Source organism: Triplophysa rosa, linkage group LG15, assembly GCF_024868665.1.
Source record: "Triplophysa rosa linkage group LG15, Trosa_1v2, whole genome shotgun sequence".
NCBI lineage: Eukaryota > Metazoa > Chordata > Actinopteri > Cypriniformes > Nemacheilidae > Triplophysa > Triplophysa rosa.
The window spans coordinates 4792730-4809033 of record NC_079904.1 but is presented as its reverse complement, the minus strand read 5'-3'; the positions used below and the strand labels follow the sequence as shown (position 1 = coordinate 4809033).

Sequence of the window (16304 nt, the reverse complement as noted above, 5' to 3'; positions counted from 1 at the left end):
GCCCTGAGGAGGCGGTGTTTCTATTGGCTGAAAACGAAAAATGCTGCGTTCGTCACAGGAACTTACGACACGTCTGCGTCATTTGCCGGAAAAACAAGCTTCTCGTTCGCCTGCAGCGGATGTTTGACAATATCGTTAATAGCGTTGTCAATATGGATATTTCTCTTAAACAAACGCATCGATTCGCTTCAGAAGACCTTTGTTAAGACGACGGAGCGCCGCCAAGTTGTTTGAAACACCATTTTTCCCCTCAAGAAAGAAAGGCCAACATAAACATAAACATTTCTAAAAATAAAATAGTTCAGTTCAGAGACATTGTGAAAAACGTTTATTGACGAAATGATGCAAACAACAGCTCACCACTGCTGCATCTGCATTTCCTTACACATCATAGGAAAGTAAAAACAAGGTAATGAGGCGAATTTATCGGACGCACTCACTGGCCCGAAGTTAACTTCCGGTCTGTGTTCGGTTGTAATATTACCATTTATTTTATAATTTATTTATAATATTAATTCATATAAATACTTTATTGTATGTTAATTGTGTTTATTAAATTAAAACTACTCGACAGTTATTGATTCTTTGCGGAAGTTAAGTTTGGGCCAAATAACGTTTGTTTATGTTGTTGCCCCTGAAACATTTTTGATCAGTGACTTGTTGCCAATACAGTTTAGGACATATATAGGCCTACATTTAAGGTAACAGTAAAACATAACAATTCGGTATTATCAGCATGGGGGATACACTGCAAATAGAACACATGACATGTATTTTATGCAAATGGAAGAACTGACATCAGGTTTATTAAATATTCTCTGTTCTCTTAGGATTGAACGTGCAGCCATTATTTTGGCCCTGTAAATGTAACAGTGTATGTTAAGTAAGTTTAAAAGCAATGATAAGAGTAATACAGGGCATTCATAATAGCTTCATAAAAGGGAATTTTTATGAAAAAATAAACACATATATTCAGTAAGAGTTAAATAAGATCTATTGGTTTTCCTTCTGTAAAAAAACAAGGAAATATTCGGACGAATATGCATGTATACTGTCTGAAAGGTAAAAAATTGTATTTCCCCATCTTGCACATTGGTGTCCAATAGGGGGCATGAGAGTTCCACCTGTTACCATGTGGACTGTTAACACTTTTAGCATGTGTTCTCACTGCTCTCTGTTACATTGTTTGTAGGAGTGTTCTGGGCGCTGGCGTGGGCTGCTGATGATAGTACCTCCTCAAAACTGCCCGCCCCCCCTGTTCCTCCAACCTTTGACTGCTCGGGACACAAACAGTACAGTGTTGTGAACATTCATGACATCCGCTACTGTTGACAATAAGTACAGTGAGGTGGAAAAGTTCCCAATGATAAACTGGTAAATTATTTACAGAATTGTTCAAAGAAAGGCCAAACCAAGCAACTGGTCAAAACTGACCACTAGTAAGGTCAGGCTTACCTTGATGTTTGAAACTGTGGTTTCAACTTTCTCCTCGAAGGACTTGAAACTTGGAGAGTTCCTGTAAAATTAGGACAGATTCAGTTTTTTAATGGTATAGACCCATTTACTTTGGATCTACTGCATTCAGTTGGAACCCTGATCTCCTTACTGGGATATTTGATTGTGTTATGAAAATGTTGGTACATGCAACTGCCCTTATTCACAGTTTTCTTATGCAAAAACAAAACTGTTTTCAAATATAACACATCAAGCACCATACACACCATTATATATTTATGAGCATTACATACATTTGTGCTGTTTACACGGTATAGGACATTCCTATTGCCATTCTAGTCTTAAATGTTTTTAAAACGATCAAATGCCATAAAACATACATGCAAAGCAAGCAGTTCAATGCTCTCAATAGTTCAACACATTTACCTCATTGTAGGCATGCTCATTGAATGGCGTATAGAATAGCTGTCCAATGAAAGCATGTCCAAGCAAGAGAGGTTCAATTATTATCATGGACAAATAAGAGGGTAAATAGACATTTCAGTCAGCATTAATAGTCACTTCATCTACACATATCTAACCTATAGACACAACAGACCTGTAGCTACTGTATAGTCAGAGATAGAGTTGCATATAGCGGCATGAAAACAGAACAAGCGTACACCAACTGGTTATCTTAAAATTTTACGGTGCAGAGGAATTCGCGCTTCCTATTTTCTAGTATTCTAGTTCTCACTGATCTAAGTATAGGAAATAAAGCACATGGCATAACAGTCTTCTTCAAGCATATGAAGGGAGGGGTTCTACTGTTTTATACATAAATGATAGCTCAACACAACTTTACATGCCCTGTCTGTGTCAGCACATAAATAGTTAACAATAAATAGCGACACTGCATTCTGCAACTAGTCAGTAACATTGGAATGAATCCTGGAGGCAGGTATAAGGGTGCAGTGTGGATAAAAGTAAAGTTAAAAAATATATTTTTTATATATGTTTCCATTATAACTACCACAGCATAGCAGCTTTATATTTACAGTATGCATTTGACAGATGTTTTTATTCAAAGCAACTTACAGTGCATTCAAGGCATTCATTAAATAACTGTGTGTTTACTGCTAATACAATGTTTTACCACTTTAGCTACAGAGTTACATTAAAATTCTGAATCATATATAAATGTGACCTTTAAGCGTATACAAAATATCATAAAATCATATTTAAGAGAGCTATTTGTTCTATTAGACATGACGAAAACAGTTAATGTTTAACAAAATTTACATTGATTACATTTTTTTTCAATATTCATACTAACTGCTCAGATACCTAAAAACCCCTTTGGCAGTGGCACTCGTATCGATTATTTATGAAAACACTGTGTTCTAAATTCTGTCTTTGAGTCAGATTTAGTTTCAGCATCGTCACAGTTCTCATGTATCAAGCACATGCTAAAAAAAGCAGCTATATCTGATCTCTGTCTGTATTTATGAACAAAATCTTACCCAATAGAATATGACTGTAGCGAGGAAGGCGGGACGAGAGCCGTGGGGCAGGAAGGCGGGGCCGGTGGCGTGAGTGATAGAGTGTCAGCTGTACGCGCACCGGTCCCGCATGCCTCACGGGGAGCTAGGGAGCATAAGAGGACGAGCGACGGGACTGCCGAGGAGAGAGGACCGGGCCCGGAAGTTGTTAAGTTTTGTTTATGTTTGTGTGGCCGGCAGTCGTCCGTGAGGGGCTGCCGGCCTGTTTTAATGTTGTTTATTGTTTATTTATTTTGATTAAATATGTTTAGATGTTTGCCGGTTCCCGCCTCCTTCCTTTCTATTTGAACCGTGTTACATTGGTGCCGAAACCCGGGAGGAAGGAGGGACATGCTGTCGAAGAGCCCTCGCCGCCGAGAGGCCTCGCGGTGCTGAGGAGTTAGGGCAGCGCGGACGAGGACGTCCGCCAGCGGCTGCCCGAGATCGTGGTGCTGGAACGATGGGATTCGGTGGGGACTGAGAGCCCGAGGCCGTGCTCCTGGGACGAGGTGGGATGGCGGCCATGGAGGGAGCGCGGGAATGCCGGCTGCCCTCAGCCAGGAGCCATCGCCGGCCGCCAGGAGGCGGAGGAGGATCGGGCGGTCCACCGAACGTCCAGCACCACAGCATAGCACCGCGAGGAAGAGCCTCTCGGCTGGCTGAGGACCGAGCGACGGCGTGTCGGGGAACCGGACTATTTTTTTTTTTTTTTCCTCTCTCCCCTCTCTCGTCCCTGTCGCTCGGGGTGCTCCCGGCTCCGTTCTCTCGTCTCGTCGGTACATACCCCCAGGCGCTGGGGCTCTCAAGGGAGGCCCCCCGGGGGGAGTAAGCACAGGCGCGGTGGTACCCCCCGGCCTGTGAGGGGCGATGGGGGTATGTAGCGAGGAAGGCGGGACGAGAGCCGTGGGGCAGGAAGGCGGGGCCGGTGGCGTGAGTGATAATGAGTATCAGCTGTACGCGCACCGGTCCCGCATGCCTCACGGGGAGCTAGGGAGCATAAGAGGACGAGCGACGGGACTGGAGGAGAGAGGACCGGGCCCGGAAGTTGTTAAGTTTTGTTTATGTTTGTGTGGCCGGCAGTCGTCCGTGAGGGGCTGCCGGCCTGTTTTAATGCTGTTTATTGTTTATTTATTTTGATTAAATATGTTTAGATGTTTGCCGGTTCCCGCCTCCTTCCTTTCTATTTGAACCGTTGTTACAATGACCTTTGTTGTGCATTAGGAGATGGGAAAAGAACAAAACAAATAACTTCATTCATAATATTGCAGTTTTGCTTATACATAAGCAAAGTGGAGAAGCTAAGCCATCAATTAAATATCAAAATGTGCACTCATTATATTTTATATCTAATAACAGTAGACTCCTGGGAGACAGAAAGCATCACTTGTCACATCAGTTCAATTTATTTACAGTCAAGATCAAACAAGCATGCAGGACTACACTTGCTTCAGATCTTCACCGCAAATCAGAGAGAGAAAAATTCACACCCACATGCACACACCCACATGCACACATAATTCCACATAAACATACCTCCTAGGATACAATATCTGAAGGCCAAACATGCTGAAGTGAAATGAGGGAATGAGGTGTTGAATCTACATGAATGTTGAATACACATAATGGTAAAAACGACACTATTTTTTATGTTTAAGTTATGAGAACTGGGCATCATGCAGTTAGAGAGATAATGATAATCAAATCATAGATCAAATCATAGATAAATAAAATAATAACATATGAAAATATTTAAAAAAATACCGTATCACAGAATATAGTGTATACTGTATAGTAAACCATAGTAACGGGATGTAACGATTCACGTGAGCCGGTTGAAAATCGATTATACTACAGGTATGTGTCCATTCATGTCGGTTGATGTAAAATTAATCGCAATACATGTTTTGAACAGCAGGGGCCGCTGTGTTTACTGCAAACTCGGAAAACTTGGATATGCTTAAATTTCTTAAAGGGATACTTCACCCAAAAATGAAAATTCTGTCATCATTTACTCACCTTCGAGTTGTTCCAAATCTGTATAAATGTACTGATTCTGATGAACACAGAAAGATATTTGGAAGAATGCTTATAACCAAACAAATCTTGCCCCCCATTGACTCCCATAGTAGGAAAAATCCCTCTATCATTTTTTTTTGTTCTGTTGCACACAAAAGAAGACATTTTGAAGAACGAAGGACAACAGTTCTGGGGCACTTTTGACTTGTATTTTTTCCTACTATGGTAGTCAATGGTGGCCAAGAACTGTTACAAGCATTCTTCCAAATATCTTTCTCTGTGTTCATCAGAACAAAGAAATGTATACAGATTTGGAACAACTCGAGGGTGAGTAAATGATGACAGACTTTTCATTTTTGGGTGAAGTATCCTTTTCAATGTAAAAAAGGAAAAGCACAGACAAAGACTTTTGTATTATTCTTTTTTTATTTGATTTGGAATTTGTTTTAAAATTGCGGTTTAGGTTTGTTATTTGACATAAAAGGTATTTTAAATTTACAAAGAAATGTGCAGCATTTGAGAAATAATAAAAGGGAAGTTGTTCATTTCTAATTTGTCTCAACTCATTTTTCAAAAATAAATCTTGAATAAACCATATCATGAGATCAGTATCGTGAATCGCATCGCGAGCTGAACGAATCGTTACATCCCTTGCCTGCTATCTGTGAACATTAATCTTATGGTTATGATGATATACGGTGAATTTTTTATCACCCTGTTGCCATTAATGACACTTCCCTCTTCCTGTTCATCTAAACTCAAAGCATCTATTGTCACAGAGTGCCACAAACACCCATGAGCCATTAAAGAAGAGATGGTACTGTAAATGCTTTATGCTAACACAATGCCAGCTGGACCAGCCACCAATCTGGTCCTTTTAAAAGATGCTTAATCTGATGCTTATGTAACACAAACACACCAGCTCAAAATGACCATCTGTACATAGAGTACATCAGTACAACCCTTCCAGGACCACTTGCATTTCACTTTACAGCAACATACATAGATTGCACATAATGTGTCTGTAAATGATGATGTTCCAAAACGGAGAGACAAACAGCAAACGATGGTACAAGGGAGGAAGTGACATCATACCTCATGTCCCCAAACTTCCTGCTGATGGCAGTGCCCAGGTTACTGAAGGCCACTGAGGTTTTCTGTCCTGCTGTGGACAGAGTCTCAGAGGTCTTTTTGTATCTGTCAGAACAACAAGAACAAACAAAATTAATCACAGCTGTTATGTAACAGCAATGATATACTGTATGTGTCATTCCTGTGCAGTACAATTTCATGTCCGATATGAGATATGAGTTTGTTATATATGTAGTATACAAGCAAAACACGTTCCATAAGAGTAAATTCACTTTTATAATTTGTTGCAGGAAGAATTGCACTTCACTCTTTTTATGATTTCACAGAAAACGGGAAGTGCACACTTTAATCTGGAGAATACAATGACACAATCTACAAAAGGAACACTAGCCAGATAACTATTGATACAAATCATTTCTGAAATCTAAAATTCTGACAGAAGTCGAGCTATGCAACAAAAGCACATGAGTATTCAAAAGCACATTTACATTATACTTCGTATAACATTACATTCAGAGACTGAGCTGCCCATATATCGCCCATAGTCTCTGAATTTGTTAACTTGATGACAATGCGTGTGTGTTTGTGTGAAGACACTGGGTCTGATACAGAAATCACATATCAGTCAGTAGACGCCATCTGATCGGTTTGTCCCAGTCTGCCCCAGCTCCTCGCCAGGGCAACCGCGACACGAGAAGCGCTATTCATTTGAGACGCTAGTTACCATGTCACTGTCTAGTAACTGAATAACCAGAGGAACAAGGTAATATAAACAGAAAGTCGCTCCGCAAGACCTCCGCAAAGAATCAATGCCTGTTGAGTAGTTTTAATGTAATTTAATACAATTAATATACAATCAAATATTAATATAAAATAAAATAAATTAAATAGTTATATTATAACCAAACACACAACATCCTACAGCACTATCACAGGGTTTAGCAAAGATGACTTACGCTGTGCTGGACTGCATGTCATTCCAGTTCTTGCTAAAATTGTGTCGTAGTTCACCCAGAGGCGTGATTCCCAATTTCTCTTTTAAATCCAAGTGGCGCTTTTCTTTGGAGTCAAGGACTTGTTTCAAAGTAGCTATTTCTTCCTCTAACTGGCAAAAGGGAATATAAAGACAGGGGTTGAGAAGCTCTCATGATGTCCTAGAAATTTGTGTACAACAACAATGCAGCCATTAAAAATGACGTCTGAATATCAAATTGTGCAGACACACACACAACACACACATGTTGGGTTTCCATGTTTTATGGGGACATTCCATAGACGCAATGGTTTTTATACTGTACAAACTGTATATCATATTCCCTACCCCTAACCCAACCCCTAAACCTAAAGATCATAGAAAACTTTTTGCATTTTTATATTTAAAAAAAATATTGTTCTGTACAATTTATAAGCTTTTTTGCCCATGGGGACCTCAGTTTTGGTCCCCACAGTGACACAAGTCCCCACTGAGTTGGTGTGCATTCAGGTTTAGGTCCCCACCGGGATATACAAACATGAACACACACACACACACGCAAGACAGGTAATGTTGGCCTCACATGGTCCAGTGGACCGTAAAGATTAGAAAGGACAGCAGAAGGAAAGAAGTAGCCCAAGGAAAAAGAAGACATCGTACAAGCTTTGGTCACGTGACTTTCAAACAATACAGTGATACAGACCACGTTTGTTTCAAAAGCACAGTAAATAATGCTAACTACAAAAAGACGTCTTTTTGACCTAAAAAGTACTGCATGTGGTGGAATCTTAATAATGCATCCAAAAAGAACAACAACAAAAAACATAATGAAATATACTATTTTCCTAGTCATTGTTACAGATGTCATCTAATCACTATTAACTCATTATTTTCTAAGCATAATTTATTTAAATCTTTATTGCATCTATAACAATAAAGTCCAGAAAACATTTTCTGTAAGCTTAAAGGGATAGTTCACCCAAAAATGAAAGTCATGAATTATTAGACCTCAAGCTGTTCAAAACCTGTATACATTTCTTTGTTCTGTTGAACACAAAGAAAGATATTTAATAATTTCTGGGGCACCATTGACTACCAAATGGTTGTCAAATGAACTGTTTGTTTTCCTAAATTCTTCAAATTATTTTCTTTGGTGTTCAACAGAACAAAAAATGATACAATTATTCTCTCACCTATGGTAGTCAATAATGCCCCAAAAATCTCAGTTGCTGACATTCTTCTAAATACTGTATCTCTCTTTGTGTTCAGCCAAAATGTATACAGGTTTGGACCTAATTGAGGGTGAGTAATTCATGACAGAATTTTCATTATTGGGTGAACTGTCCCTTTAACATAGCTCATTACAAACGATTATTGTAAAAAAGAGCTGAGAAATGTTTCTTTAAATATGTCTAAATCAACCCGAGTTCATGAAGTTACACCAAACAAAAATAATGTTAAGTGTTAGATCATACAAAAATTCTCTCAAACAACAGCACAGAAAGAAAACACAGTCAGGATTTGCATAGCATGCTTGAGGATGGCCTTTGCGATCACAGACTGATTGTTTTTGAACCAGCCATTGCTGTGTCTGCAGCACATTTCCTGGTGTAGAGTCACTCAACATAACACAGCAGGGAAATACCTTAGTCAGTTCATTCAGCATTTCTTCTCGCTCCTCATCTGTGATCATGTTGTTGAGATCCACTTCTGACACCATGTCCTCGTCCACTTCCTTTAGAGCTTCTTTATCCAACAAACCTGGAACGAAGAACAAAACTAGATGAACAATGAAAGTTATTGTGTAAACACGTCACAATCACATGCACAGTTCTAAAGCGCACATTCTTTTACAGATTTGATTTGACAGAAATAACTTTGTCAGGCTTAATCCAACAAGCATGACAAAAGTCTTAAAAAAAACATATTGGCCACCATTGACTACCATAGTAGGAAAAATAGCAATGGTAGGCAAAAGTGCCCCAGAACTGTTTGAGTTTTGTGTTCAACAGAACACAGAAATTTATAAAGCAATTTTTCCTACTAATGGTAGTCAATGGGGGGCAAAATATGTCTGGTTATAAGCATTCTTCCAAATATCGATTATTAAATAATCGTCTCATCGCGATTGTTTGACCTCATCGCGGTGGTTTCAGATCATCGCAATTACTGCACATCTCTATAGAAGACACTAGGGGGAGCTGTAGTGCATCTGCATATTGCATATTTTATTGTATATATTGTAACTAAAGCATGGTAATACTTGTAAAATGTACCACCACAACACAATCACTTTAAAAAAAAACTAAAGCATATACCATAAAAATAACCTGCAGTACAACTTAATATTATTTCAGTGTGAAAACCAGTCTACCAAAATCTCATTAACATAGAAGTAAACTTTTATTGTAGTCTTGCAAGTGAGAAAAAACAGATTAGAAGCTTTTCTATGACTGATAGTATTTTAATGGTGGCTTCAATTCACTCCTGATCAATTTACTTAACTTACAAGTATTAGGCGGTTGTATTATTGACAGGTAAAAGCCTAAACCTTAAGTATGATGACCCAATTTTTTCCTATGTATTTCCATGAAAAAGAACATAGTCTTTATATTCAGAACAATATGGTCGTTTCAAAGCTGAATAAAAAATGTATGAGAATTAAAAGTCAAAGCTCTAAACAGACAAATAATCGTCATAATCGCGATGATTTATTAGACAATTAATCGTCAGCCAAATTTCATAATCGTGACAGCCCTAGTGTTCATCAGAACAAAGAAATGTATACAGATTTGGAACAAGTTGAGGGCGAGTAAATGACAGCAGAATTTTCATTTTGGGGTGAACTGTTTTTTTAAGTACTTTATACAGAATCGGTCTCTTCAGTATGATAACTCCTAAATGAAGGTGTTTTTATGCAATGTGACATCTTGACATTTGCAATGAAACCTTGCAAAATACCCAGTTTGATCACAGGTATAGTATTCTAATTCCCAGAATAAGATCATTTGATTTACAAATGAACTCAATATGAAGTCTGTTGTTTAAACAGAAGATCACAGTCTTTTCATGCATGTCTTAGGGATAGTGTGCCTACAAGCTGCTGTCTGGCCTCTGTAACCGTGTCACTAAAGTGCTTTACAATAAAATCACCCCAATGTTGCCTTAAAGGGACAGTTCCCTAAAAATAATTCTGTCATTTATTCACTCTCATCCAAACTCTCATGTGTTCCTTTTTTGCAAAAAATATTTATTAGACTGTTTAGGCAGATTTCAAACATATAATAAATGTGGACCAGGTACAGCCGTGGTTACCATTCACTTTCATTGTATAAAGTAAGATACAGATTTAGGAAGACAAAATGTGTTGTAAATGATGTATAATGCACATTTTTGACAAACGCGCATCCCTTTATAAACTATATTAGATGAATTTCAGTGTGAAGCGCCACTTATAATTTCTTACAGACAGGTACAGGCGCGGTTTTCAAAGGTTTCATGCAAAAGTTGGGCAAAGTGAAATTAAAAATATGGTTTGATTTCATGCCCGTTACTGAAACCTAAAAGCTAGTTCCTTAAAATTCCAGTTTCCCCTGCACACCAAATACCAAATCTCACATCAACTAGAAAATGAAAGTTTAAGGCCAGGAATTCAGCGACTTCAAGCACTAATGCCCTTGATATGGCTCCAGTAATCCGAGTACTGTAGATGTTAAGGTTGTTTTTGTCCAAAGGGAAACGAGAGTCACATTTTGGAGAGCTGGTCAGTCATTATATCACAACCTGATTAGAGTGCTGTGGCATGATACTTGTGATACACTCTCACTGTCTAATCCAATCAGACGGCAGAGCAGAGAAAAGTGCTCATAAGATCTCCGACTTACAGTAAATATCACATCCACCTGTTTAAAGCTAAAAATTCATTGTTTACTAAAAGTGATCAATCCAGTGAAATCAGACTTGTACATGATGTACAGGAAGTTAAATGCTGGAAAGAGGAATTAAAGAAACATCGTGCTATTAAAATATAAACTGTTAAGGTGCTGGTCTGAAATCATTAATATCTATGATGTCATTTTAAGAATTTCAGAAAAGAAGGACATACTGTAACTTACTTGCAATAAAAAGGATTTACTTTCAAAACATACGTACAGATTTATTGAAAAAACAGTTGTTTCTATATATTTCTACAGTATATTTATATGTATAATGTTTCCAGTCTGTAAACTGCCGTCACTGTTTTTAACAGTGAAACATTGTTTTACTTTACCCTATGTTAATCATACCTGCGGGGCAGATCTTTGACCATATAGCTCAGAAAAATACGTCACTGTATAATAGTAATTATCAGGTACAGTAGTTCCACAGTCTCATTGTTAGGTTGCCTAGCAACTCCTGATGCCTTGCACCAGCCTCCCAATTATCCCTTCAATCTGATTCTCTAAATTTGTGTTTCAAAAAGATGAGGTACAGAGAACTGTCTTCATCTTAAATAAGTAAAAATATATTTCAATCCAATCGTTACATCTTTGTTTAAGGTATTGCAAGAACATACAAAATTGAATTTGTACAGCCTGCACCACTTTTAAGGTCCGAAACCAAAATGTAACCAATGTTAATCGTGAAAATCCAATTAGTAGCTTGTTTTGTCATGGTTTCTTGCTGGTCTTAAGCTGGTCCGAGCTTGTTTATGTGAACAATTAATTGGAGCATCTTGGTCAGCTTGTTAACCATGTTATGAAGACTTTAATCAAACTCACAACCTAAACCTGCCATGACCTGGTTGTAATGTAGGTTGTTCCCCTACTCAACCTTGTCTGTTTTCATCAGATGTCAGGATGACAGAAAAACACAAGAAATGAGACCTAATCACAGACAAAATCTTTTGGGTTAGAGTTTTACTTCCGTGACCGTCACAAATATGCCAATGGGAATTTATCTTCATCGTGTTCTGCTGTCTGGACAAGCGATTAAGAGTCACGGCGCAATGATCAGTTTGTCATTTGAGTAAGTGACCCGACAGTTCAGCTTCCTCATGCTCACTGCACTACGCACTACTCTTCTGTCCTGTTCACTCAATGTCCTCATTTCACTTCTTCACAACACAACATACTACACAAAAAATCACTTCAACCTCAGAGAATGACTCAGATGAACAAAACAACTATTTTTAATCTCACTCAGACAAATTATAGGGCATAGCTAACCAGTCATTTGGAGCAAATGCGAGTTTAATGTGTGTATTATATTTGATGAATCTGTGTATACTGCATCTATTCAGAGGAATGAAGTCTTAACCGGACCTTTAAAGTCATGGTTTCAATGCAGTTTTACGTAATTTCTGGCCTCGCTGATGTAATCCGAGGGATTTCTCCTTAGCGATTATCAGACTGGATTTAAATGCGCAGACACATGACACATGACAGTATTCAGTGACTGCAAGGAAATTTCAGAAATCAACCGTGAAAAGTGTGAAACGGGTTGTTTTTCGACTTTCTGAGACCTACCTGCATGCAGAGCTCCTCTTTCGTCTGTTGTTTAGCAAATAATGGAAATAGGAAGATTTTACAATCTGATTCATAAGATGTACCATATACAGGCTACCAGATTTATACCATGTCCAGGCAAACAGCAACGTGCAAACATCTAAACACAAGACTGCATTCAAACAGTAAAAACTCAACCGAGCGAGGAATACAAAATCATTCAAAAACAAAACACAGACAGACATGCATATAGAACTCATGTCCTTACTGTCTCATTTAAGCAAATTATAAATGGAATGACATGTCATTGTTCAAGTGTTTAGCAGTGTAACCACCGATGTACATAACAAGTTTTAAAGGTGCTGATGTGTCCTGACATGGCTGTCTGTTTCCGTTAACCACTACCGCGAACTACTCCTGAAGAGACTACAGAGGTTTCCTTTGTCACATTCACTCTCATTGCAGTGCACATAGAAGCAGCTCTTACCCCAGTCTGCTGTTTCAGGAGTGAGTACGCTAGAGTACAGCTCTGTGAAGTATAATTTGCAAAACAGACGCAAGATAGTAAAGCATAATCAGGTGCACAAAAACACACAGCAATTGCAGAGCTGCGTTTACTTTTAACTTGGTTGATTCAGTAAACATGTAATATACTTAAAGTGACAGTTCACCCAAAAATGAAAATCCTGTCATCATTTACATTTCAAACCTGTTTGACTTTCTTACTTCCGCAGAACACAAAAGAAAATATTTTGAAGTTGGTAACCGAACAGCACTGGCCCCCATTGCCTTTTATTGTATGGACACAAAACCAAGGGGACCAGTTACCAACATTCTTCAAAATATCTTCTGTGTTCTGCAAAAGAAAGAAAGTCATACAGGTTTGAAATGAATAGAGGGTGATTTTCATTTTTGGGTGAACTGTCCCTTTAACAGAGCTCATTACAAACTCAACTTGTGAAAAACACACCATTTAAATATTCAGATACTATATAAAACATGTAATGAACAGTTTGTGTACACATGATTCTATAAATGTACAATTTTAGTTGCATATTGTCAAACAACACAAGTCTGCACGTATTATCACACTACACTGTACTAGACAGTCTTGTTCAGTTAACTCGCTGGTGCTTGCGCTTGAAAATATCTGGTCACAAGACTTCAATTATTTAGCTAACAGTCACGTGGGGCATGCAAATGAGAGGTCACGTGGTTCTGCGATAAGCGCACCCGAAGGAACTTGAACGAGAGTTTTCATCCTTATTTGTTTACATGGCAAACAACCCATGATCACATGACCATGACTTAAATACATATACCACGTATGAACGTCAATGAGCAAGAATAACAAGGCATGCACAAATTACTTTTAGGCTAGCCTATACGATGTTAAAGGTTAACGCTTGTTGTCTAATCATGTAACTTTCATCGCATTCCCTCTTTATTTCACATCTGCTAAAGTTATTCGAGCATTACAGAATAAAGTAAAATGATATAAAAATACTCAAAGCAATCTCCACTTCAGCAGTGATACTAAAAGACATCAACGTGATCGAAAAGGAAGCTCACCCTGTTGTCTGGGCTCCATAATAGCAATACTGTGCAAATACAGGTCCAGTACAGTCACAGAAAACCAGTTCAGAGAAATATAACGTCTAGTAATTCACTCTTTCTCTCGTCTCTCAAAACTCCGCCCACACAGCCGTAGCCTCAGCCACTGCCCAATGGAAAAGCTTCTAATTATTGTTTATAATTTAGGGGTTGGTAATTACACATTTGATGATAATAACATTTGGAGATGAATATCAATAGACCGATAACTCAACATAACCACTAATTAGTAAGCTTTGAACAAATACCTCACGAAATTTGCACAAACTGACTATTTAGATTTTCTTTGGTTGTAGAGGAGGATGTGACAGCAAATGACAGCACAGACGTAAGCAAATCAATGCATACTCAAGTGATGATCTCATGAGATACATGTTAACCAGATAGCAACAAAACCAGTTTATTGTTGGTTAAACAGTTTGGTAGGGAGCAACAGTGCCATCTTCTGGTGAAACGGACCGGGGAAACCGGCTGTGCTGACGTTGAAATGGAATTGATGGAATGAAGAGGATCTACAAACAAATTGAGTGAAAGAAAAGTTCAGTTTTTAACGAAAGCACTATTTGTTTAACCCATGCATCTGCTTTAAATATAACAGGAGCTAAAATGTATAGATTTTTTAGACAAAATAAAACCCCATACACTTTTTAAAAACGCAGTGAGCAGATCTATCACAGGTCTGTAAACAACATAATGCATTTTAAGAGAGCATAAAGAAGATAGATGTGAAACACAATATTAACCCTTTCACGCTTAGAGTTCACAACCAGTGGGCATTAAAAAGCCATTACTTGCATACGCATGTGCTTTGATGTCATAACCATTAAACACAGAAACTAGGTCAGTGGTTCTCAAACTGGGGGCCCCGGCCCCCTGGGGGGCCCCAAGATGGCTCCGGGAGCCACAGATTTTGTGGAATTTTTTGAAATATAGAAATTTATCATGAATTGTATGAAAAATAAGACCACCAACCAAAAGAATTGATGTTCCTGAATTGTATAACTGAATATGTTTTTGGTTTAATTAAAATTCTAAGTTTAAAATTCTAAGTCTTTATTTGGGGGGCAGCAAAGCAATGCACTATACACAAAGGGGGCCTTACAACAAAAAAGTTTGAGAACCACTGCACTAGGGCATCATCATATATACTGCCACCTCTTCAGATGTCCACTCAAGTGAAAATATAGTTATGAAAATATATATTTAAAAAATCATGCTATTAATGCAATTAAAACACATAGAAGACTAATCTACAAGTTAAAATGCTTAGTTTTGGCCATTCCTGTTATCCTGAGTTTCAAACACAAGATGTCAGACTTGTTCAACACAACCATTGGTACAATAAGAACAGCATCCACTCCAGATGGATAAATATGCAGACCAGCATTAAAAAGTAAAGTTTACTTTTTGCTCTATTAGTAAAATTCTAATGCGTTATTCAATGTTCTGACAGTTTTATAAATAAACTCTGCCCACGCTTTAAAGTAAAATTGAACTAAATGTGATTTAAAAAAACAAACAAGAATAACAAAAATACATTTCTTATTTAAAATATTTTAATCGTTAAAAATATTAGTGTTTTTAAACCTAAAAAAATCTTTAAAATTAGAATTTAAAAAGGATAATATAAAACCAGGTCCCATAGTCACAGAAATATTGATCCATACACAGCCACAAACAGCAGCAATAATAATTGTAAAGTGAGACCGTTTTTTCTTTGATATACTGGCAGAGATTGATGATCATTTTCATTGTCCTGCTCTGTTATTAAAGCCCATACAGTGGTGGAGCAGCAGGGTTGATAGTGTCAACAGGATGTCTGTAGGTCAGCTGACCACAGGAAACAGCAAACCACTCTAACAAAGTGCTTAGACAGGCAGGAAATTGATCAAAGTGGAATGTGCATTATCAGAGACTACCAGCAGGGAGGGACAAAGAAGGAAATCATAACCGACGTGGCACACAGGTTGTAATCTCTGCTGACTGATGTCGGACCTGCACATGAAGCACAGATCCTAATAACCAGATGGAGAACCAATAACTTATGGATCAGCTGACAGCTGGAAGTGCAGCATCCAAACCACAAAATGAGATGGAGGACATCACAGCTCTGTTTACAATACAACAAGATAATAATTTTACTCCAAC

The 16304-nt window shown here is 38.1% G+C and overlaps 1 protein-coding gene across 6 annotated transcripts; it reads right to left on the bottom strand.

The window, feature by feature from the left end:
* Positions 1 to 184: 184 nt before the first annotated feature.
* tpd52l1 (tpd52 like 1) lies at positions 185 to 14277 on the bottom strand. 6 transcript variants are annotated; one of them, XM_057353704.1, is made up of 9 exons: positions 14115 to 14277; positions 13030 to 13071; positions 12564 to 12587; positions 8702 to 8817; positions 7040 to 7188; positions 6087 to 6188; positions 4509 to 4541; positions 1456 to 1516; positions 185 to 1274 (listed from the first exon to the last, which is right to left on the bottom strand). In XM_057353704.1, the coding sequence occupies exons 1-9, from the start codon at positions 14131 to 14133 to the stop codon at positions 1152 to 1154; spliced, it is 669 nt and encodes a 222-aa protein (XP_057209687.1). In that variant the 5' UTR covers positions 14134 to 14277; the 3' UTR covers positions 185 to 1151. The 6 variants fall into 6 exon arrangements, with proteins under 6 accessions (XP_057209687.1, XP_057209686.1, XP_057209688.1 ...); XM_057353703.1 differs by lacking the exon at positions 4509 to 4541 and adding an exon at positions 1882 to 1920; XM_057353705.1 differs by lacking the exons at positions 4509 to 4541; positions 12564 to 12587 and adding an exon at positions 1882 to 1920 and having other exon boundaries at positions 186 to 1274; positions 14115 to 14275.
* Positions 14278 to 16304: the final 2027 nt, after the last annotated feature.

What these genes read in the sequence shown, in the direction of transcription:
- tpd52l1 (XM_057353703.1), bottom strand. An exon ending in TCCTGAAACAGCAGACTGGG is followed by an intron (nt 12,588 to 13,029) that starts GTAAGAGCTGCT and finishes GCTAAACAACAG; the next exon opens with ACGAAAGAGGAGCTCTGCAT. An exon ending in TGCTGAATGAACTGACTAAG is followed by an intron (nt 7,189 to 8,701) that starts GTATTTCCCTGC and finishes CCCTTTTGCCAG; the next exon opens with TTAGAGGAAGAAATAGCTAC.